At 39.8% G+C, this 23881-nt stretch overlaps 1 protein-coding gene across 12 annotated transcripts in view; it reads left to right on the forward strand.

Annotated features, from left to right (window-relative positions):
- The first annotated feature begins 249 nt into the window (after positions 1-249).
- LOC122887390 (adhesion G protein-coupled receptor L2-like) overlaps positions 250-23881 on the forward strand; it is an 86958-nt gene continuing 63326 nt past the window's right edge. For 8 of the 12 annotated variants that reach the window (XM_044220560.1, XM_044220563.1, XM_044220562.1 and 5 more), the window contains exons 1-2: positions 251-862; positions 20804-21016. In XM_044220560.1, coding sequence (XP_044076495.1) covers positions 20941-21016 — 76 coding nt within the window. In that variant the 5' untranslated portion in view covers positions 251-862; positions 20804-20940. Of the gene's footprint in view, positions 863-20803; positions 21017-23881 lie in introns of all 12 variants that reach the window. The other 4 variants (XM_044220567.1, XM_044220568.1, XM_044220569.1 and 1 more) reach the window with 2 other exon arrangements.

Consider the following 23881-nt stretch of genomic DNA (forward strand, 5'->3'; position numbering starts at 1 on the left):
GCGGGGAATCCTGATAAAAAAGTACTGTGCTTCGTGGATTTGTTGGGGGAAAAAAAGCAGCAGAAACTTGTTTTTGCTTCAACACATGCGTGAAATCTGAGCACACATAAGATAAGCGTTTAATATTAGACTTAATGAGGGCCGTCATAATTAGCATTAGGATCCAGTCCGTGCCCTGCCAGCAATCCGCTCCGGGTTTTGTGTGCTGCCTTCCACAGCCAGCTGCTGCAGAGCAGGGGACCGGTGCGCCGTTTCTCCTCGCCTTGTTTGCCTCCAGTCCGGCTGTAGCTCCGACTGTCTGCACGGCGTGTGGATGAGGCGCAGAGGGAGCAACCGGCTGCGCATCGAAAGCCAGACTAAAGAAGTCATATCATCCCTCTCCGGGCTGTATCTGTGAACCAGGCCGCTGGAGACTTTCAGACAGACTTGACAGTGTGGAAGACGTGCTCTGAGTTTCATTTTGTAGCGAGACTGGGGCGCATCTCGTCTCCTTGAAGTGATCCTTTTTGTGCAGTCTAACCGTAGCGCTCCCGTCGGAAGGAGTCTGGGCGCACGCACTTAGAGGAGGGGGGTGGGTTGAAGTAACGATCATTACTTTTTAACAGACCTCTCGCCATGGAGCTATTCGTCCGGTCCCGGACGTATTGGCTTGAAGAACAGATACCTGCCATAGGAAACCCCACCATCTGTCCACTGTGAGGAAAGTGGGGCATGCAGCCGAGCCCCAGCCGTCTTTGTGCGACCCGCTGCCTAGTTTCTGGGGGCCTCTTCTGAAAAAGGAAAGGAGAGGAGGGGGGCTCCTGGCGTTGATCTGAAATTCACACTCCATGCCGGGATCCATATTTTGGCACGGCGCACCACTGTAAGTAGCCGTTAAAAGCGGATGTTTTGAGTCTTTCAGGAGAGATGCTGGGTTATGCCTCGCTGAATCAATACCGTTTATTTACACTCCCTGGATATGATAAGGCAAATGTCAGAAAACGGGCCCACCGGCTCCTCCAGCAGTTTAAACTGTTGTGATGAGATCAATACATAGCCCATAGTGGCCTATATTATGTTATTTTGTAGTGACTGGAGCCTCCAGACTTTTAATTAATATATTAATATAAAGTTGCTTATGTGGATTTTCAGAATATATATAATTTAAATGAAAAGTCTTCTTTAGTGCATGACACGGTGCAGAAACAACATGCTCCCTTTTTTCTTGTGCATGTAAAAATGCTTATATTCAGATATATTATAAGCCTATTCATTTCAGATGTTACAAATGGGATTATTTTTTATATAAGATGAACACCATGACAAAGAAAGTCCTGGATATGAATGAAAATCCTTTAAAACCAAAAGGGAGATGATTTATAAGATATTCAGCAATGATAATGACTGTGATAACATGGTGAAAAAACAGAGCTCACACAAACATCTCCACCCAGTGCAGGACACCAGGAGCTAAGTAGTTGGATGTCAGTTGCTGTCTCCATTTACTTCTCCATTTTGCGGCTATAAAATAAGATCATTTCACAGAGCATGTATAATTCACAGACCTGAGCCAGCCATGTGTGATAATGGGATGCACAGACACACATTTATACACACACACACACACACACACACACACACACACACACACACACACACACTCATAGACATGGAGTTTTTACAGGCTTAGGGAACCATATCTCATTGTCACGGGAAGCTTTTAGAGATAGGGCCGCATAGACTTCAGCAAGAAACCTCAGGAGAGCATGACTGTGGTGGACTGAAATATCAGGGTTAAATAACATTTACACATAATCCATACTGTCAATGCCAAATCAGGATAGTGGTGCAACATTATATAAGCCATACTGACAAGTTAGGGAACTGAGAGCTTCCCCAGCATATACTTACTTATATAACAGCTTTCATTTGGAAATAAAAGCAAACCAAAGCATTAGACTTTTCGGTTTTGAACTAAGAAAACTGCAACATTATATAAGCCATATGCACAGTGTGAGAAATTGACTTGCCACCACACAAATCCGAGCATATTTTGACCGTGGCGGAGAAGTTTTTCTGTCATGCCAGCCATTTTGGAGGACTGGACAAAAAAAAGTCTCCTTGGCTGGGACGATATTGAATGTGGCTGCTTGATGCTGACATGCCCATCAGTGATTCTTGAAGATGAAAAGGTCATTTTATTCCCCTGCCAATAGGCCATAATGGGATGTTTTACTGGTGAATGTAGACGTTGCACTCTGAAAATCCTGCGTTTCAGCTCAGGCTAAGTCTATTTCTTGAAACAAATGCTGGGACAGTGGATTGTAGGAAATCAAAGAGAGCGGGGAACAAATGTTCTGTTGCCTCTTTCTCCCCCCACCTTCACTCCATGTCTCCTGCCCCAGACGTGCTGGTTTGGTCCATTTGTCTGTGTTGTCTTTGGAGGAAGTGCCATCTCATCTCACATTGCGCAAATGGTTTCAATGCATGCTAGTGTGAATTCTAGCAGGTTTTTGTAACTGCCAATTTCCATATCAAAGTGTCTGCATTTCAATAGGGAGAACTTGAGCTACCAGCCCCCTTCCTCTGAGCAGTTTTGTTCTGATAGAGTGTTGCTGCTGCTGCTGCTGGTGGAGGCTACTGACAGGATTGCTGGACACTGCAGTTGGGTGTGTGTGTGTGTGAGAGAGAGAAGCAAGTGTTAGTGTTGGAAACAGATTTAGTGTGGATTGGGAGAATTTGTTGGCCATAATCTCACACCAAAAGCCATGTATTTAGTGGAAATTTTGGACGCCACTCGAAGACGTGGTCATGTTAAAAAGATTTCGTCTGTTAAAATATTTCTTCACGCGAGCATAAAACATCAACAAAGCTCTGTATTTTATTTTCAAGGAGAAAGAGAACCCACCGTGTCCACTGCTAGAAAAAAAAGAAGAAGCATAAATAACTTGAACAAAATCTGTTTGTATATTTTGACTGGTATTTTGGCCGTATCAGTCTACATCTAAAATGGCCCGAAATGAATTTGCTTTAAAGTGCTTTCTTGCTAAATAAATGGTTTAATTCTGCATTCAGTGAGTGTAGATGTAAAGACGCAGAGCATTCAAGCTTTGTGAGAGACTGAGTAGCTAGCGGTGTCTGATTGTTTTTCTGTTGCAGAGATAATATTTATTCCCATTCTGTGCAGCTGTTGTTTGTCTGTGAAAGAATGCGGCAAGACACTGTTTATTTTGAAGGATTTCTTCTTTTTTTCCCCCCTCCTTTGTCTTGCGATACATAGCCAAATGTTCTCTGCAATTTTAGGTAAGTTTAGACAGGGAATGTAAATGCCATTGGGAGCGCACTAGGGGTCGGTGGCCCCTTCATGGTCATCCCGCTCCTGGGTAATAACATGAGCCAACTGCTCCCCAACCTGCCGGAGAAGAGAGCTTGCTCCTTCCTCTCCTTCCTATGTTCGGACAAAATAGCATGACAAAACCTAATGAAGAGTGGGAGTTTTGAACCCAGAGAGCAGCAAAGAGAAGAAAAAAAAAGAGGACTTCACCTGCCATCTTCACTCATGGCGGGCGGGTTTGACAGCTGTCTTGTTCAATTCCTCTGACACGCTCGCTGTGAAAAGTTGGACAAACAAATGGACAGAAAGAGGGGAAAGAGGGAGTGGTGAATAATGGTGGATGAGACAGTTTTGATTGCACTGGTCTTAGAGGAGAAATACTCTTTACATCGGTTACATGTAATCACTTTGTGAGTACATTTTCTGCAGAATGGTGTGATTCTTTTTTCCCTGTTGTACTGACTTTACACCACTGACTTTACATCCTGTTAGTGATTTCCTTTGTTTCCTACACTGACGTCTGACAAAGCCCAGAGAACAGTGCTCTCTGCGTTGTATATGTGTAGGAGGATAGGGCAGGCACCATAGCAATAGCAAGTGTAGTAAGTTTGTCGAGGCAAGAAAAAATTAGATTGGGGTGGAAACCATGCTGTGGTGTGCTGAGCTGAACCTGGTTGTTCAAATTATTAAAAAGCTGCTGAAGAGGAGAAGAACATGTACTCTGCTCTGTTGAGGCTGCTATCGGTGGAGAAATTGGCATCAGTGCTCCTTCTAAGATGGATTTCTTCATGGCATGCAAAATGGTCTAGAGTCTAGAAAGTAGTCTCTGATTCTGAGGGGCTGACACCAAATCTGACATTTACTGGTGATGCTGTTAAGAGCACCCCCCCGAAAAAACTTTTTTTTTATCTGCACCCTTGTTGTTCACATTTGGCCTGTTAACCAGAGGAAGAAGAAAAATACACATCAGAGGAGTGGGTTTAAAAAAAATAAGCAAAGGGCATTTTGTTTATTTAACAAAGTGCTTCGGGGTGAGTTTCTCATTTAACTGCATAAGCCATCATAGCTATTTCGTGGCTTGCCTCAAAAATAAAGAGACAGATGACTGGAACGAATGATTATGCGTTAGGGTAGTTAACCCGATGGATGGATATATGGTCTCGCTCCTTTTCACTGAGAAAATACATCCGGGGGAGAAAAATGCTCTCCCATACTATCACCTCCTGTGTTTGAAATGACAGTTAACTTTCCCCCACTGGTTTAAAATGGATGTTTAATGATCAACAGAGGCTTGGAGTTTAGGTCTAGCAGTCACGCTGGCTCTGTGCACTCATTGCCGAACCTCTGCTAAGAAAGCTACCCCCTCGGTGTTGTTAAAGGACGCTCTGCTCAAAAGGAGGCTGGTTCTTGAGTGATGGATCATCAGAGGTCTCTTTGGGATGTGTGTTAACCCTTTAGTGTGTGCAGATCTCTCCCAGTTGGGGAGCTGTTGGCGGCGTGTGATGGATGTATCCTGGGTCTTTAGGCTCCATATATCAGAAGATTAGCACTGACCTGTGAGTTGTCTCGGCCGCCCTCGGAGCTTCTTCTCCAACACTGACTGGCATTAGCATATGAGGACACTGCTCTGTCTCAGGGGGATACGAAGATAGTGTGCTTTATTTGGTTCTGTCATAGTATAGGTCACAGGAAGTGTGCAGATTAAAGGCTGAAGGCTTTGTGTTGGTATTAGGTGTACCTGACAGGTCATCTGTCTTCAACTGAGGAAATGCTTCTCTCGTCCTCAAATTCCTAAATAGTATCATGTAATTATCCTAGAAATTGAGGTTCAGGCCATGCTTCACTGCCAAAAAATCTCTCCTTGTTCTCTTTCATGGTATTCATGAATCATATAAAAATGTAAATCACTCAGCTGATGTGATGTAACATTGTTATTTCTCGTTTTGCATTGAAAAGAAAGACATTTTAACAGGTATACACCCAAACCCATGCTTTATTTACCGCAAGAGTAAACTGCAGGGCCTCCGTATGTGAAAAACAGCATTAATTCTTCTATTAAACGCTTTCATATGAACAGCACAGCTACCTTTGCTTTCTCAGAAACCAGTTATTCTGTGTATTGAAAGGCTTAATTAAATATTTTGTAAGTTTTACAGCAGATTCTCTCAAATGCTCATAAAATCCTTCCACATTTAGTGCTCTCACGCAGTGCATTTTCTGTCCAACACTTACATGTCACCTCCCACTGTACTGCTGGCATTTGTTGTTGTGTCTTTATGTATAGAAAGAATACTTTTAATGCCAATTGCCAGAGAGCTGTTTCCATGTTGAAAAAGAAGCATGGGATCACCTTTTGTCTGCCACTTCTTTGTCTGGCCATGTCTAATGGCCGCTTGATGCCTACTTGGTGTCACTTGGTGTCTTGTGATGAAGCCAATGTGTTTTCAAGGTGAGCAGATATTGTCAAAGCCCTTGAACATTCCCTTGGGTTTGATTGGCAGGCGTTGTCACCGAAGATGAGAAGCGGTGGGAGTTATACAGCAAAGAGAATCTATTACCTAGGATGGCAAGGCGTGCTTTCACAATGTGTCAGTGCACTCAGCCATCTTGCTCTCTCTGTGTCGATGGAATAGTCCCTCCTCGGTGCAACAAGGAAAGAGCATTCAAGTTTAATTTTGGTTGCTGCCATAAGTACTGTTATTGATGTTTTATATTTGGGTTTCATATGATGATGAATTATCATGTAAAACCAAAAACATTTAAGCGCCCATCAGCTGCGGTGTCTAATCCGTTTTATGATTGCTGGCATTCAACATTATAAAAAAAAGCAAAGTATTGCAACGTAAATGGCATCCTGGCAAAAAAAAGTAATATAGAACTCAAAATTCAGCTGAGCCCTTTCTTGTGGAGTTGTGCTGATTTCCTCCATTTCAAAAGCCTCCTTAAAACAGAGAGAGAGAGAGACTGCAGGCTCTAAGAGATGCAGTGAGAGAAGGAGGCTTGTTGTTGATCAGCCAAGCAAATCAGATCTTGATATTTGAAGAGTGGAGTTGTGATTGCTAATCACTCCACTGCTGAGTTTTAATTAGGAAACTCATAAGCATTATGTCATTCCTCAGCAGAGCATAGTCAAGCATCAGATGTACTTAAGAGAACAAATAATTAGTTTTCTTAGTAGTTAGGGCTACAAAAACAAGCACAGGTTTTTTGGGACTATAGATGAATGAATATTTTATTTTATGTACTTGCATTGATATAATTGAATATTAAAAATATTGCATTGTGTTTCATGTGAGGTCATGTACTTTACACATTGTCTTAAAACATATCTTTATCTTATTAAGGAATAAAAAATAAACAACTTTTGAGCACAGCAGCCATGCATGGACACTTTCTGCATGTGCTTATCACCAAAGAAAGCCTCAATCTAATCTTAAACAATTTTCTTGGAGATGGTGTTATAGATTGGACCAAGCTTACTTTCAATGGGTAGGTTTCTGTGCTGTTCTCCTAAGACCTTTGTTAGGACTTTTTAATTACAGCAGAGCTGGATGTAATTGATCTAGGCTTAGAGGGATTTCACTGTCAATGAGAATGAGCCTGGGCGTTAATACAGCCGAGCAAATGCTTCCACCTCTGTGCTGCACTCACACACACAGGGCTGGTGGAGATGAGAGGAGATGTGTCTTCTCCTGGACTTTCCCTTAATTCAGCGAGGCGTCTGTCTTTTATGTGTAATGGTTAAATCAGCCTAACAGGGCTGGCTGACACAGCGGTGCAGACGAGTCTTCCTCTGCCTCCACTTTAACATACATTGTTTCCACCTGGAGTGTCCTCTTACGGCGGACTTTCTTCATGGTTCCGTGTTGTCACCCACAATCTTTAAATTTTTATAAGGCTGTTAGATAATGCTTCCCGATGAGGGTGAATTATTGATGGTTCGCATGAGTGGGACAGGGTAAGCTTTTAACTCTCTGAGCTGCTGGGTCTCTTATCCTGTAACTATGGGACACCGCACAAACACCCAAAGGAATGATGTACTAGAGGAGAGAAAAAAAAAACGGAGGCAGGGGTCTGAAAATAAAATAAAAGAAGCATGCATCCTTTACACTACTGTTGGGCTAAGCCACAGCACAAGGGAAACTTGGCAGCAGAGAAAAGCATTGCATCTACAGAAGCCTTTTTTCTGTTTTTGAAGCATTGAGGATCGTATGGTGGCTGTGTATTTGTTGCTTATATTTATTAGTTTATATGTAGAGCACACACACAGCACTCTGACTCTGTTTTTTTATTTTGTAGAGACAAATGTTTCAAGTTAGGTACTTTTGTTAACATAGGTGCTCAGATGTGATGTGATGTGAAGCTGTCAGGTGAAGAACAAAATAAGTTATTTTTTTGGCTTTGTATCCACTAGAGCTGAAATGATTAGTTAATTAATTGATTAGTCCATCAAAAGAAAATTAATCAGGAAGCATTTTGATAATTGATTAATTGTTTAGGTACATTTTTCTAGTAAAATCACCATCCATTCTCTGGCTTCTGGATGGATTTTCTGCTTTTCTCTGTTTTATATCACTGTAAACTGAATGTCTTTGGGGTTCAGACTGTTGGTCGGACAAATTAAGCACTAAGAAGATTTCACATTGTGCTCTGGGAACTTGTAGCAGGCGTTTTTCTCTATTTTCTGGCGTTTTATAGGAAAAAGGATCAACAGATTAATCAATAATGAAAATAATAGTTGCAGCCCTAGTAGCAACAGTTAACTGGGTAACGCAGATCATTCACAGTTCAAGTGGTTTTGTTTGACTGTTGACTGTATTCAAAATCAAATTCTTAACCTTGGTCCAAGGCAGCATGAAACATATTTCTGAACATTTCTTGGAGGAAGAAACCACACAGCCAAGAGTATAAAGGTTTGACCCTGAATGACATATATATTGCAAACACAAAACGATTGCCTGAACATACACACATAGCTGCATTTCAGAAAATCAGTCCTTAACAGCTAAATGTACACCTATACACCGTGACAGCTGTCCTGATTCTTATAGCACGCACTTTCATCATTGTTCCAATTCATTCTCTCTGCACTTGTATGGCCCTCCAGTTTGTATTACAATGGAGCGAGCAGAACAAGCTCGTGGAAATACTGGTAAAGCGTATAACTTGGCATGCTGAAATTCAGTGGTATTGTCTTTTAAGCTACATTTTAGGTTCCATTTTAACATTTATTTAGACATGTGGAAGTTTTTCTGTGAAAAATCGCTACATTTGGCCCTGTAAACAGTCTGTCTTTTGTCAAAATCTCACAGATTTGGTGCATTTAAGACATGAAGTCTGGCCAATGTTGCATTCCAAGTTTGGACCCAAATTTTTGGAAACTTATCTAGTTGTTTAGAGACTATGTTGTGTAATTATGTTGTATTTTTGTCCATTCTGACTTAGGTTGCATCTGTGAGGAGTCCGTAAGAAAAGTATGTTTGCAGTTTTTTTAAACAGCAGGGATGATGCTAACCACTATGAAGGAAGAGATATTTTAAGTCCCCTGGTAAACTTGCAGTGGTCCATCTTGTGAAATGAAAACTGAGTGATTTACAGCTGAATTAGTGGTAGTATTTCTTATATAATAACCCTGAGACTGTCACAGCAAAGACAGGTAGAAAACAAGAAAGTAATTATGTACAAAGAAACAAGAGAAACAAGTCGAACCGGTTCCCATTTCCCACTGGAAATGCTGCAGATTGATGCCTGTGTCTTAGTTCCCAAAGGAACAGACAGAGTGGGTGGACAAATTAATAGAAACCAATACTGAGAAAAAACGACTTTGAATTGAAAACAAGCACGAAACCCGTCCAGGCCTACAGCGTGTGTGTGCATATTAAGTCCATGGCTCATTTCCAACTCAATACAGCCAAATGGTAGAGCTGGGCAATATGGCTAAAAGATATTAGCTTGATATTTTAAGCCTTGGTGAAATACTGTATCTCTACAAAATGATTTTTCTAATTAGAGCAGTAATTCAGAATAATCTGCCAGTAATAAATGCTATTAGATTTGAACAGGCCAGTACAAACATGTTTTCATTCAAGATTATAAAGCATTTTTAATAATATTTTAACAAATTGAATTAAAATTTAAAAGTCAAAATAATCAGGTTCTGCGGGTTTTTTGTGATTATTACAGCCCAAAATACTTGAACCAGAACATGGAGCACATCTATGAACTTAATGTTATTTTCCTGCTTTCTCTCAAACATTCATAGAATATTTTTAATGTTCCCCAATTTCCAAATCAGAGTACACACGCTGACATGTCATCAAGCATGCCTTATTTTCTCGTTCACTCTTTTTTTAATTGAAATTTAACCAAATTTCAGTTGTTTCTGTGGTTACTGTTATCTAGTTGAATTATCAGTTATGTGTCCGCTTCAAAAGAGGCTAATCACCACTTTTTAAACTGAAATGATGCAACTACCACTTCAAACAGAGATTGCCTGAATTGCAGGTATATCAGCCACAAAAGCTCAAAATGATTTAAGGTGGCATTGGAAACAGTATACAGAAATTCTGACAACACAGTGCTGGGTATTGTTTAATTTTTTTGACACGAGTAACGAACAAAAACTAAATAAGTGAATTAGTCAAAACTTGGCAAAAATTATGATTGAAGCTGCACTTATCATAATTTTTACATTAACAATGCACCAAATGATGTAATTTGAAAGAGGTCTCTCGATGTGACATATAATTTTTGTGTCTTTCAGCTCGTTGTTTTGGTTTTACGGCTCACAGCTTTACTGTTTTGATTCACTCTCACCGTGTGTCTCCATGTGGTGATAGGTGAAAGGTGATAATATGTTAATGTTGTGTTTACGGCTACAGTATTAACTCTATTAATACTGCTTCAAATCACAGAACTTTTAAATGAAATAACTAAAGAAAAGTATGAATTCATTGCCAGATTTCAGTTTTTGTTACTCTGTGCTACAGACACATTTCGAGTGTGGATACACAGTGGCTAGCTGGCAAACAAAACTGTGACCTCAGAAATCATCACATATTTAACCAGCACCTCTGTAAAAAAATTCTCAGCTAAATATAATTGCCTTTTAAAAAGCAGGCATGGATGATGGGGTTGCCCTTTAGAAAACACTTTTGTCCAAGGCCAAGACACAACATGCAGTAAAAGTTGAGGAACTCAATAATAAGATAATAAGAAATAAGATGTTAAACATTTCTTGCACTTTTTCCTGAATTCTGATTCTGGTTTAGTGACAGAAAAAGCTAGAAGATGTCTGCTGTCAGACATGGTGGTGGGTCTATAATAGCATTGGCAGCCATCTCGTGGGACTCATTAGGACCAACGTTTACGCTGCACCGTTGTGTAATGGCCAAGGTACATGAGGCAATTTTACAGGACTACTGTAACCGCACCATGTTTCGCAGTGGTTTCATGAATTAAATCATATTCCTGGTATGGTTTCCCCCATCACCAGATCTAAACATCATTTAACATCTAGAGAAATCCTGCAGAGCAGAGTGTGGAGTTAATTTCCACCTCGATCCACTCTCACACTACCAGAGATTTTACTCCTCAAAGAAAATTAAACACTTCAGGACTTAGATAGATAGATACTGTAGTCAGACCTACCTCTTGTTAGGATCTTGATATTTATATATTAATAGGTTCCATTCCTTTAAAGGTGTTTGGCGTAATTAACCCTTTTTATTTACCATTTCATATGTGTTTGTCATGTATTGTGTGGAAAGTAGGTGTTGATAATAATTCATTATCATATATTGACCTTAGGGAATTCTATTGTGGCATATTGTGATACCTTTTTACAATATTGTCTTTTCTGAATTAACAATTCCAGTCAAGTTCTAATTAAAAACTAACACAATGACTAGTGGAAGGTTTTGTTTTACATGTGTAAAGAGTTTTGCCAGATATAATACATAATATTGTAACACAGTTAATTGACTTTAGCAGAAATGTGATCATTTTTAGGGCTGCAGCTAACGATTATTTTCATTATTCGTGAATTTGCTGATATTTTCTTGATTAATCGTTTAATCTTTTGGTCTAGAAAATGTTACACAATAGTCAAAAATGACAATCACAAAAACAGAATGCAAGGTGACATCTTTAGATTCATCTTTAGATCTTTAGATTTGTTTTGTCTGACAAACAGTCCAAAACCCAAAAATATTCAGTTTACAATTATATAAAACAGAGAATAACAAGAGATGTGTGGCATTTTGCTTTAAAAATTACTTAAACGATTAATTGATTATCAAAATAATTTCAATACAATAAATCCTAACTTCATAAAGTTATAATGTTAAATTTTTGTTGAAAAAGGAGTTAATTCAACTTTATGGTCATTTTATAGGCTGTTGTGTAATTGTTGAATTGACAATGTATTTTGATATCAGAAAAAATATTCTTTGTAATATTGTGATATTGATTTCAGCCCTAGTTTAAAAAGAGTTTTGTCTTTGTGACTATGACGTATGTTTTACAACATCACACAAATAACAACAAATTGATGGTTTCGTGTACAAGCGTAACACTCGAGCAAAGATTCAGTATTGTCGCTGTGCTTCTGTGTGCACATTACAGCCCTGAATTAAGGCAAATTAATGCATGTTAGTCACCAAAGACACTGAATGAATAGAGACCACACAAAACGTCTCACAGTTAGAATGCAGTCCATGTGCTGACCATGCATAGGTAATGCAAAGCAGACAACAATGTGCTTTAATTTGGACAAAACTTTTAACTTTACAATGAATCCAATACAGGAAGGTGATGAAACCAGGAGGATGGATGTGTGTGTGTGTGGGTGTGTGTGTGTGTGTGTGTGTGAACTAAGCGAGCCATGAAGTTGTCATTGTAGCAAAACAGTCACTGCATTAAATTGTTTCCAGCTGAAAGAAGCCATATAACTTTAAATAGCTTCTAAAATCAGTGAGAAAATGCATTGAGCATGAAGTGTAAATCAGGATGTTAGGAGAGACATATCAGCTTGTTTGAGTGATGTAAAATATCTGGTTAACAGAGCCCTGAAAACGTAGAAGTTTGGAAACGTTGGGGTTGCATTCTAGTCTGGACAGGCAAAAACGGAGGCTTTTGGAAATTATGACGCACCCGCCTTTGCTTCTTGATTGGGTCTCATCAGTAACGCCGTGTCCTTCCCTGATTCGTCATGCCCCTATCACGCAACCCATTTCCAGAAGAAAACAAACACAATGGCAGCATGGCTAATACAAAATGAATAACGAACCTTGTTGCTGACCTTGTTGTCAGTGCTAGCAGCTGTTGTGCAGTTAAGTTCAGCATTTTATAATGCTACTACTGCATACATGCACAGGAGGCAAGCCATGATTTGAGCGATTTGTGACAATTCCCAAGTTCAGTGGCGTTATCAGCCCTACATTGAGTGCTGGTTTTGGGTGAAGAACTAGTGCCTGGTGGGATAATTTTATTAATGAAGTTGTGGTTCCTGGAGAATGGTGAGAAAACATTCGAATGTCAAGATGTGGAGGGAGAAACAACAAAAACCAGCACGCGTGGCTGTATTACAAAGGTATCTTGCACGTTGTATTACCTGAGTGACGAGAGAAGACTCTGGAAAACCGATAATGCTAATGCGTTTGGACTATCCTGACAAGTTGTTTCAGTCATCATCATCAACAAGTCTGTAAGACCATCTCCATCGTCCTGGGTCCAGACTACATCAAAATACCAAGTACAGAGCCCGAAGTGAAGGATCTTGTCATCAACTTCTAGCAAACACACGGTAAAGTTATGCCACAATGCTAATCCACAGACTACATCAACAGAAACGGGGGAAAAAATCTACAGTATATTTTCATTTAGCCTTCAGGCAATATTCTCAAAATAGATGCTAGGATTGAACAACAGTCTTAGATGAGATCGAAGGACAGGCAGAAGGACTTAGTAAAGGTGCAAATATCTATGCTATCTGTCATATTAAAGTGGTGGGGCTGCACGTAACGATTGTTTAATTTTCGATTCATCTGCAGATTATTTTCTAGATTAGTCGATAATCACTTGTCCTATAAAACAAAAAAAAATCTCAATTTCCTTAAGTCCAAGGTGACGTCTTCAAACGGCTTTCTTTTTTTAACCAACAGTCCACAACCCAAAGATATTCAGTTTACTATAATGCAAGACAAGTAAAAAGCAGCAAATCCTCAATTGGAATCATTTTGGGGCATTTTTATGTGAAAAATTACTATTAATCAATCGATTAATTAATCATAATTAAACGATTATGAAAATAGTTGCCGATTAATTTTCTGTCGATCGACTAATCAATGAATTATTGTTTCAGCTCTAGTATGAGATCTCTATAAACGTGATTTTTAGTGGCATTACTTTATCAATAATGCTGCAATCTGTGTAGCATTTAAAATTTTTTCAAAGAATACCATTAATATGAAAAGTTCAATAACCACTTTCATAATAATGTGTTATTTGCTAGATTGATATAAATATATAAATACAGGAAATGGCACCTCTGACTTCATGTGTCCCTCCCCCTCCCACTTCTGAAACCAAATCTACACCTCACATTCAAAATTAGTTTTTCACCACCAACTACTTGCTCTCCTCAAGGATTAATGGTGTTTGCTCAATTTGCATATATTTCTTAGTAAAAACTAACTGCTCTTTGCTTTTGGCAACAAACGCGTCACTTTGTCATTGTACCACTTTGTCATAAGCCCCATTTGGATTGGATTAGTTCTCCGGGGGGGGGGAAATGTAATCGAAAATGGAGCTGTAAATTTTTAGCCCCATCTGAATCTTGCCATGTCAGTAACTTGTACGGATTTTAGCGGCCGGCCAAATCTGGGACCTCCTGCGCTGGCAGAAATAACCTCTGATAAAAACCCCAGCTAGTCCCATCCGAAATGACAAGCCCGAGATAGTTTGCAAATAATGTGTCATTTCCTTTGGGGAGAGGAGAACTCTACACGCTCCTCTGGCTTTTACCCCAAACTGAGATCACTCTGGTCCAGATGCAACATTTTTTCTCCTCTGCTGTTTTGTCACTGTTTAAACAAATTGCTGTCAGTTGCGGAAATGATGTTTGATTATTATGATACATTTTTGGTGCGATGACAGCACATGAATGGAGTTCTGCAATACTGGAGACTGATTACACAGATTTACTCCTCGCCTGCATGTTGTTCATTAACATCACAGATGTTATGTATTAGCAGTTACTTTACATACAGTTTGATGAAAACTAATCCAGCCTGAATGGGGCTATAGTGTGTAAAGATTTAACATTGTGTCAATGCATTTTTCCCCAGAAGGTGTGAGCATCAACACATCACCTCTTGGAAATGTGTTGAAGGAGTGAATGAATTTGTTGTGTGTGTGTGTGTGTGTGTGTGTGTGTGTGTGTTGCTTGTGTTGTGAGTTTACGTAGGGGTGATGTTGCCAAGCCAATCATGGTTTCCCCTTGTAAAAATGTGTTTTAACATTGGAGAGAGCTGGAGGTGAGCAGTGTGTGTGTGTGGGTGTGTTTGTGTGGATAAAGACAGCATGCAGGGGAGTGCTAGAATTCTGTGTGGAGGAGGCGAGAAGTGAGGCTGTCATTTATGAAGAGACTGATTGAAAGGAGAAACCTCTCTTTTCCATGTTAGTGTCTCTGCTCCTCTCCATTGACCCCACTGCTTAACCAACTGCTCTGAGGTCAGCCTGTCCATTTCAATGCCAAGCAGGAAGGAAGCAGGAGTTGAGCTCAGAGTAACCTGTCGCCAAATATTAGAGAATGAAACAGACAATTTAGTTACATTTAGAGACAGTTCCCCCACACATTTTCAGATGTGTAGTTCAGTTTTTGCTGAATACATATGGTCTCAATAAGCCCAAAAAGCCTTTACAAAACGTTCAGGTTGAGAATCTAAAAAATGAGCTTATCACCATAAAACATTTCTGCAGCAAGAAATTGATTTAAGTATGTCAAGATTACCAGTAACAAAGTGATATTTACAAAGTTTGTAATAATGTCAGTCACAGCTGAAACAATTGGCAATAAAAGTCAATTAATCGATTAGTTGAACAAAAACATTAAATAATCAAAAGAAAGAAAGAAAGAACTACAACTATTTTGATGATAGTTCAAGTAAATTTTAAAGCTAAAATAGCAAAAAATTAACTAGTTCCAGCTTCTCAAATGTGAATATTTTCTGGTTTTGTTAGTCTTCAATGACACTAAAGTGAATGTTTTTGGATTTTGGGCTATTGGTCGTACAAAACAAATGGAAACTGTTATGGACATTTTTCACTATTTTCTTAATTTTTTTAGACAAAATAATCAGTAGATTAATCGATAATGAAAATAATTTTTAGTTGCAAAGCATGCAACAAACTTTTCATAATTTCTCTAATCACGTCTTTTTGTATTCTTGCCATAATGAAAATAAAATAATTCAGCCCTAAAGTCAGTATTGCTGTTAATGGATGAAGTAGACAGAGATAATAATAGCAGGGAGTTTTTTAGACATGTTTCATTAGTTCGTTGACAGGTGATTTCAACCACAAACCTTGACAGAAACATCCACTTTTACCCCTTTTCCAAATGTCTGCTCCTCCTTTTTGAAGACTACACACCACCCTCTCTTCATTTTGCTTGACACTAACCTGGTTGTCCAGTCTGGGTCTTCTTTGTTCTCTTCACTTTACTAAGCTTCGCTCACCCCTCTCTATTTCACCACGTCCATCTGCCCGCTGGCACTCTATCTTATCTACTGCCTCAATCATTTGGCCAAGAGCCGCCCATCACACCAACTGTTGTGCGCTCTCAGTAAAATAGTGAAGCATCACACCTTTCAGTGGTTTTCTGTTTGGGCTTTTTGAACTGTGCTGAAGAACATTTCTACTTAAAAGCATGTTTTTCTTTCAGATGTCTCCCTTTAATGTAGAGCCACTTACCCCCCAAAACAAAACAAGACATAAAAGCTGCAGTTTCAGTGCCTTGAATTTGAGTTTTGCATATTTAAATGCAAAACAGGAAGTCATTCCGTCCCAGCCCTAAACAGAAGATGTAAGAAGTTCTGTGATCAATTAACCGTCATAAAAACACCTGTTGACATATAAATAATTTATAGGCACTGAACCAAGCTGTAATTATGATGGAGTAAGTAGCACACACTGGCTTATAGGCACTAATCCAAAGCTACATTTTCCTAAAAATCTGTGTGAGAGCACACGATCCTTAAAGCATTCAAGCAAACTTCCGAAATGATTAGTTAGTCGACAGTAAATGAATTGCCAAATATTTTGATAATCAATCGTTCCTGTAATTCTTTAAGCAAAAATGCCAAACATTCAGTGGCTGCAGCCTTCGCTCTTTTTCCAATTGTGAATATTTACTGTTTTTCTCAGTCTTTTTTAATAATGAACTGACAATTTTTGGGTTTTGGGCTGTTGGTTGGACAAAACTTTATTGACATTTTCACTATTTTCTTACATATTTTAGACCAAACACCAAATTGAGAAAATAATTGATAGATTAATCGATAATGACAAAAATCATTAATTGCAGCCCTAAATCAAACCATGCAACAAACTGTAGATCAAAATGGAGCAAACATAATTTTATATCACTCTCTAATCAAGTCTTTTTGTGTTGCTATAAAATCTTTTATCAAAAAAGCATAAAAAGTTTGTTTAGGATATCGTGTTGCTCTCTAAAAGTTAAAACTGCTCTTACACCTTGTCAAGACTTGTCTCAAATTAATCAGTTGGTCTATAAAATGTCCAAACATAATGTAAAATGTGCATCACATTTTCCCAAAGATCAAATTTGTATGTTCAAATTGTTTGTTTTGTCCAAGCAACAGTCCAAACCCCCAAAATATTCAGTTTACTATCATCAAAACACTGTGAAAACCAGCAAATATTCACATATGAGAAGCTGTAACCAGTGAATTTTTGACATTTAGTTTAAAAAATGATTACAATTTTTTGTCGATCGTCTGATGAATTAGTCAACAAATCATTTCAGGTCTAGTCAAGACATTTGAGAAATCTTTATTGTTTCAGTGTGAACAGCTGTAAACCACAGTTTACAACCTGTTAATTCTAATAGTATATCTTATCAGCTCTGTGTTGAGAAAACACTCCCTGCTGACTGTGCTCGGTGTCGGCCCATCTCTGTTTCTGGCAGTTGATGGCAAGTTCTCTGCAACGCTGGTGGAGCCAAGGAAATGACATCATGTCCCTGCAGGGGTTGAAAGCGCAGCCCTGACAGGACTGTCATGACAAAAGAGTTCCTTGGGAACATCAGGGTACACAGAGGACAGAAAAAAAGTGTCTGGAGGCTGTGTTTTCTTAGTTCCTGTAGTTCCCGTCTCCCACTTCTAACCCATCAACCATTTTCTGATGTTTGAAATTCCACTCTCACATGTGTGTCTTTTTTTTGGACCTGAATGTAGGGCACGGGGGCGGGGCAGAAAGTCCTCCAAATTAGTAGTTATTCAGAGAGTGGAAGACGAATCATTGTGTGGCAAGATCCAGCTCAACAGAGCCACATCTCTATTTCACTTGTAGGTTTTTAGCTTACACTTGGACTTGCGCATTAGTTTTGTTCCAGTCTTACTTGATATGTATGTATGCGCTCTTTATCTCTCTCTTCTCGGCGTTGACAATTGAAAATAAATTAACATTCCTGGGCTTTATTTTTGTCTTCTCTAAGCCTGTGGAGAAAACTTGGAGGCGAACCCAGGAGGTCAGGCCACACTCACAGGCTGTCAATCCTCCGCGGCGACCCTACCGCCCCCTTCTTTCTCCCCCTTCCATTCTTCTCCTCCTCTGCTCTCCCTCTCCCATCCATTTAGTCCCTCCTGGCTTAGAAACTCCCAAACTCCCCCCGTCTCTCACTCTCTTTCATTGGACGCCTCTCCAGCTTGAGTGAGGCAGACACAAGCTTTGTCAAAGGAGACTCACATTCATTCAGCCGGCTGTTGCACACAGCCTTGTATTTCATGTTAAGACATGTGGGCTGTCTCCTTCTATCCATTTATTTTAATTATGTTTTAATTGCTTGCCGTCCTCTTTTAAATGCTTGCTTATTATTTCTATCAGGCCGATGTGAAAAATTGGCTGTGGACTGTGATTTTCTCCATTATCTTACCTGATGATAGATTTCTCTCCTTGGGTTTCCACTGTGTATGTATAGGAGACAAAAGAAAAACAGATGTTGTGAATGTTTGCATATAATTTTTCATTTCATTGGTGGATTTTTTTTGTCTTGTTTCCAGAAAGATATACTGTTAATAGTGGGAGAAAACCTGTGGGAATATATATCCTTGGATTTTTTTAGGAAGAGGAACTTAAGGCGCAGATGAAAATGAATAACTTTTATTTAGTCAGTGGTCTCCTGGTGTATATTATATGTTTGAGCTCATTAGATTTAGTGTAGGTGGTGACAGTTAGTCATAAGTGTCTACCTTTTTTAACATATCTGCCTCACTGGCCAAGAAACAAGTAACCTCAATTCCCAGGCTTGGGGGTGGGTGGGTGAGTGGTGGTGGTGGTGGTGGTGGTGGGGTGTTGGGGTAGATAATTCTCTGAGGGGTTAACAGTGCCTCACTTACCTCTTAAAATCATTTTCTGCTTGAGAACATCTTAGCCCCCCACAACTTTCATCCCCCTCGTCCCCTGATGTGAAATTATGATACGTCTGTCAGTACTTGTGTAAAGCATCTTAATGTTAATCGCCTAATCCTTTTATCTCAAGTCCAGACTGATTCAGTGCAGAAATCCCACCAAAAAAAACAATGTTTTTAGGAAGATGAGCATGGCGGTGTCCTCCACCAGCTTAAGGGAGAAAGGAGACGTGTTACTCAGCGGGGCGACAGCTGATCAGGAGAAAGAACCCCGGGGTGGTGAGGGCAAGTCTGCATCCGTGAGGCCTGGCAGGCTCTCGCCCCCTGGTGTCTGCAGGGTCTGAGTGGCTCAGTGGGCCCAGCAGGCCAGAAGAGCAGGGGGACGTCCCCCCAACAGTTTCCAATCTCCTCCTGTCAACCACCATTATGGCTACCCTGTGGCCCCAGGCCTCATATTTACAGAAGATAAATGGCTGAGGAAGAAGTCACGTGTGTCTCTGGAGATTTGGTGCCAATATTGAACTGGTGGCAGTATTGTTAGTAGACTTGAGAGTATGAGCAGCCTCAGGAGACTTGTGGTGTGAGACTTCTTGTACAGGAGAGCTTGTACCCTTCATTTTGGTCTGATCTGATCTGGTTCAGCACCACTGGCAGATAAACAACTGGAAGACAAATAAAACCACAATTCCTATAAAAACCACCCACATTTAACTGATAAATTATAATTTAGCTCTATGTGCGTTTCTTTGGCTCAGACTGTGCTGTACAACTGGTCGGACAGGGTGACCTCAAATGAAAATAAACACTCTCAGGTTGCGTTAGGCTAGGTGCAGATCCACTGGGCTTTTATTTTTCAGCTATTATGGCGTGACCTGGCTTTGGTCATGTATAGAATGAATCCGATAGTGACTTAAATTATTACTCAGTATGCTAATGTGAAAGCTTCCCATGTTTTGTGGGTTTTTATGTTGCCAAAAATATCCAAGCGCATTAGCAAGGCCCGGAGAGCGATCAGAGTCGACTGCTCTGCTACACAAATTTAGGTTCATTATAAAATAATCAGGGTGGTTGACGGGTGGCTCTGGAGGAGCAGCATTCAGAAACGGGAAACATGCATGTCCTTGGCTATATGTTTGTGCAAGCATGCATATGTGAGTGTGTGTGCGTGTGTGTGTGTGTGTGTGTGTGTGGCATTTCACATATGACACAACACATCCCTCCTCGGTGTTTGACTTTGGTAAGCGGCTTATCTGTCTGGTGTGTTAGTCTGTCTCAGGCTCTAACCTTTTGCTGCTTTTGCAGACAAAGGACTGTTTTTGTCACCCCTTGATAAGGAAGGAGACAAATGTAGCTCACAAAGCAGCTGTGTCTCTAATGGCGTCCTGTGTGAACGTGTTGCCGGAGCGACAAGCTCTCTTCTGCGGGGATCTGCGAGTAAATGGGGAAGGTGGAACAGGGAAGAGTGGGAGAATGAGGCAGTGTAAACATTCAGTAGTAACATGCCGCAGAGTGCTGCATAGGTGCCGAGCATCAGGCATGCTATCTGCTTTGTTTTCATGTCGGTGCCCTCATAAACATTTGAGAACAAAGTTTTAATATTTTTGTGAAACTCAGGTTCTGAAAAATGCTTTTGTTTATTTTTGTTTTTAATGGTGTTGGGATTTGTGTTCGACTACATTTCATAAGAAACTTATACATGACTTATTTTATTGCAATGCACACGTGTAGAATCCAGATATAAAATGACCACAAATGGCACACCCAAGGCTGTGATGATGCCAATGATTGACCGTCCATTTCCTCCATGTTTATGCTCTTTCCTCTCTTTTTATTCCAGATGAGAAGATGACTGGTGATGCTTCTCCGAGAACTACTGATCGTTGACATTGCTGCAGCTTTCCACTCTCCCACTGCAATACACTGAACCACTATTATTAGCCATCAGGCTCCTGGATTGTTTGCATACAGCACACAATGGCCTCTGCACTGTGGAGGTGTCCAGTGTTTCGCTGCCTCTTGCTCCTTCTCTTTTGCTTTCACTGTTCACAAGGTGAGTTACCATGGAGTTACGTGGCTTTGAGTAGTGTTAATGTGATTCTTTTCAACTTTTCAAGAAGCCACTTATTATTCTGCTTATGAATGTGTGGTATTTATTAGCACACATTCTTCAGTGTGTACCAATAGTTCCTCTTCTGTGGTTTTACCCTTGGAGTTTGTTTTGAACACTTTTTACTGAATACACTGAATATTCCTGGCAACCCACGGACACTTTCACTGATAGACTTCTCCACTTCCAGAACAACACTCAAACGGTGTGTCAAAGACCTTCCCCTAAAGGTTCATAACTGCATCTTTTCCACACAGATTGTCCGAGTGTACTTTGAGGCACAGGAACTGCAGAGAATAGATGCATTTTTTATTTGTGCCTAAATCAGATTGTTCTTTTGCAGCCAGTACACCTGAAACCATCAAAAGCGGGGCACTTGATTCAGTGCCAGACTCAGGAACTGGGAAAAAATGTGACAGTGTTTTTAATTGTCTGCAATGACATCCCAAGGCTCTTTTTTGGTTCCTTCTCTCACTTTTGATGAGTACATTTGGCTGTAATTACAAGTACTGTCACAAAACACTCCCGTCTGTTACATGCCCATCAAAACCACTGATGTTGGTATGTCTGCTTAATGATGATCATTACATTTTTTTCCCCTTTCAGTCCCATTGTCCCAGGAAATAAAGTAACCCAAAATCACATGCTTGTGTGCCAAGCATTGATTCGGATAGATGTTGAAGCACATTATTTTGGGGGCTTCCTTTTCAATTTGGATTTTGCCTTTTCCCTCTCTCTTGCTGTTTTGTTTTGTGATAGATTTCTCTTCCAGTTTTATTTTAGGTCTAGCTGTGGTGTACAGTTTGTTAACAAAGACATATTGCTATGGAGCAGGCTATCCCAGCAGTCTTTCAAGCACAGATTTTTTTTGTAGATTAGCAGTTTTAGATAATATGGAAGAGTCTTACTGAATCATTTGAAGAATAGCCCTCTAATTTGGCCTGGCTTTGTAACTGAGTTGAATAGTCCCATTGAATTTCTTAAAGACGAATACTGCTTTGGTATGCAGAATGTCCAGGTTTTGGGTTTCAGTTGATGTGAGGGCTCTCAAGACTAAGAATGCATATTTGCCCATCCATCAATAAAGGAATGTGTGTGTGTGTGGCTCCCTCTGAAAACAATATCTGATTCTATCCACATGCCACTCACCTTCAGCCTGTCCAGCCCTGAGGGCCTGCATCCCAGTGCTTATGATCTGCGTTTCCATCTGAGTCCCTGCAACAAAAACTCTACTTGATAATTGCCTCCTGTCTCTCTCCAGGAGAGAGTATAATCAGGTTATCGTCTTCACCCAAAACATTCCTCACGCTTTGAAATGACATAGCTGAAAAGAAAGTGATTTTTCTCTGTCTTGGTATTGACTTCCATGGCCAGTGGGAAGAATGAACACCAGTCGGGCCTCTGTTATGACAAACCTTATCAATTTGTGCAAAATCAAATGGAATCAGCTGCTACCAGGGTAATTGTAGCAAATGCATGTAGTCGACGATGGATTATTTTAGCATTCTCTATAAAGTGGCATTCATTTAAAGTTATAATCCTTAAAGCGGCTATAATCATAGTGATGAACCTACAGAGAATTATCACCGGAATCTGCAGCTTCCCTCAACTTTATGGAGCTTCACAGTAACTTTCCGCTCATTGTTTAGCTGTCCGGCCCACAACTTAACTTTTTAGGTTCACTGTCACTGTTCTTATAGTGTCGTTTTAGGCTCACAGTCTCTGTGAAGCCTGTCGCTGTGGCTCATTGTGGCTGCTCCTTCTTGTTCCATTACTCTCTGCAAAACTTAAAAATTTTTAAGCTGACAAAACATGCAAAAAATTTAGCGGTAAGCGCTAACCTCTGTGACAAATACATTGCGTTTCCTGTAACTGCTTTACAATAAAAGTCACCCCGTGTTTCACCAGTTGAATCCTTTTAATGTGAAGTATTAAGGTAGGAAATGTTCAATTTGCATTAGCAGTAACTTACAGATCTTACAGATGCTATATCCACCGCCTTATAAGCTGGTTAAATCTGCTAAACTCAACTTGACAGTAAACAAGATTGCACTACTATTACTTATATTATTACATTGTACTGTACACTTACTTAGCTTTATACTTCATACCCACTTGTACTTGTACTTGTTTTGATTAGGTGTATTAGAGTAGATCATATTTCGATTGCTTGCAGACTTATTATTATGTCTATTTCTATTCTATTAGTACTTCTCCTCCTGTGTGATGTGATAGTGAGCAGCTGTAACAAAGAATTTCCCCTTGGGGATCAATAAAGTATTTCTGATTCTGATTCTGATCTGATACGGTGTGAAGAGAGTCAACAGTAAACGGTTATCAATGAGATAAAACTACAAAACAGTAACGCTGGATTACATTCATGTTTCGTTTTCCTGTGAATTTCTTGCGCGTGTGAAGACAATTTGAATCCAGTGGGGGAATGGCGGACCTCACTACTAACAATGAAAACTAATATAAAGAGAGATATTTACAGAATGTAAATATATTCAATGACTATTGCTAAAAAATGCAGACCATAAATACTATCAAAAATAGTGTGTGATTGCATGAAAATCTTGAGGATTATAACTTTAAATAATGTCAATGTTTTATATTTTTGATTAGGTGTAATGGTGCAGAAACATCACATTCTCTGTATATGCTATTTCTTGTGCTTATTATTTGTACTCCATTTCTTCCACATCCTTGTACCATTATATAACAGATCTATAAAATGACGCTCCTGCTAGAGAAAACTAGGTCATGCAGGTATCAGATTTGTTTTAGATGTTTCAGACCGCCCAGTCT

This window comes from Siniperca chuatsi, linkage group LG13 (assembly GCF_020085105.1).
Source record: "Siniperca chuatsi isolate FFG_IHB_CAS linkage group LG13, ASM2008510v1, whole genome shotgun sequence".
Taxonomy (NCBI): domain Eukaryota; kingdom Metazoa; phylum Chordata; class Actinopteri; order Centrarchiformes; family Sinipercidae; genus Siniperca; species Siniperca chuatsi.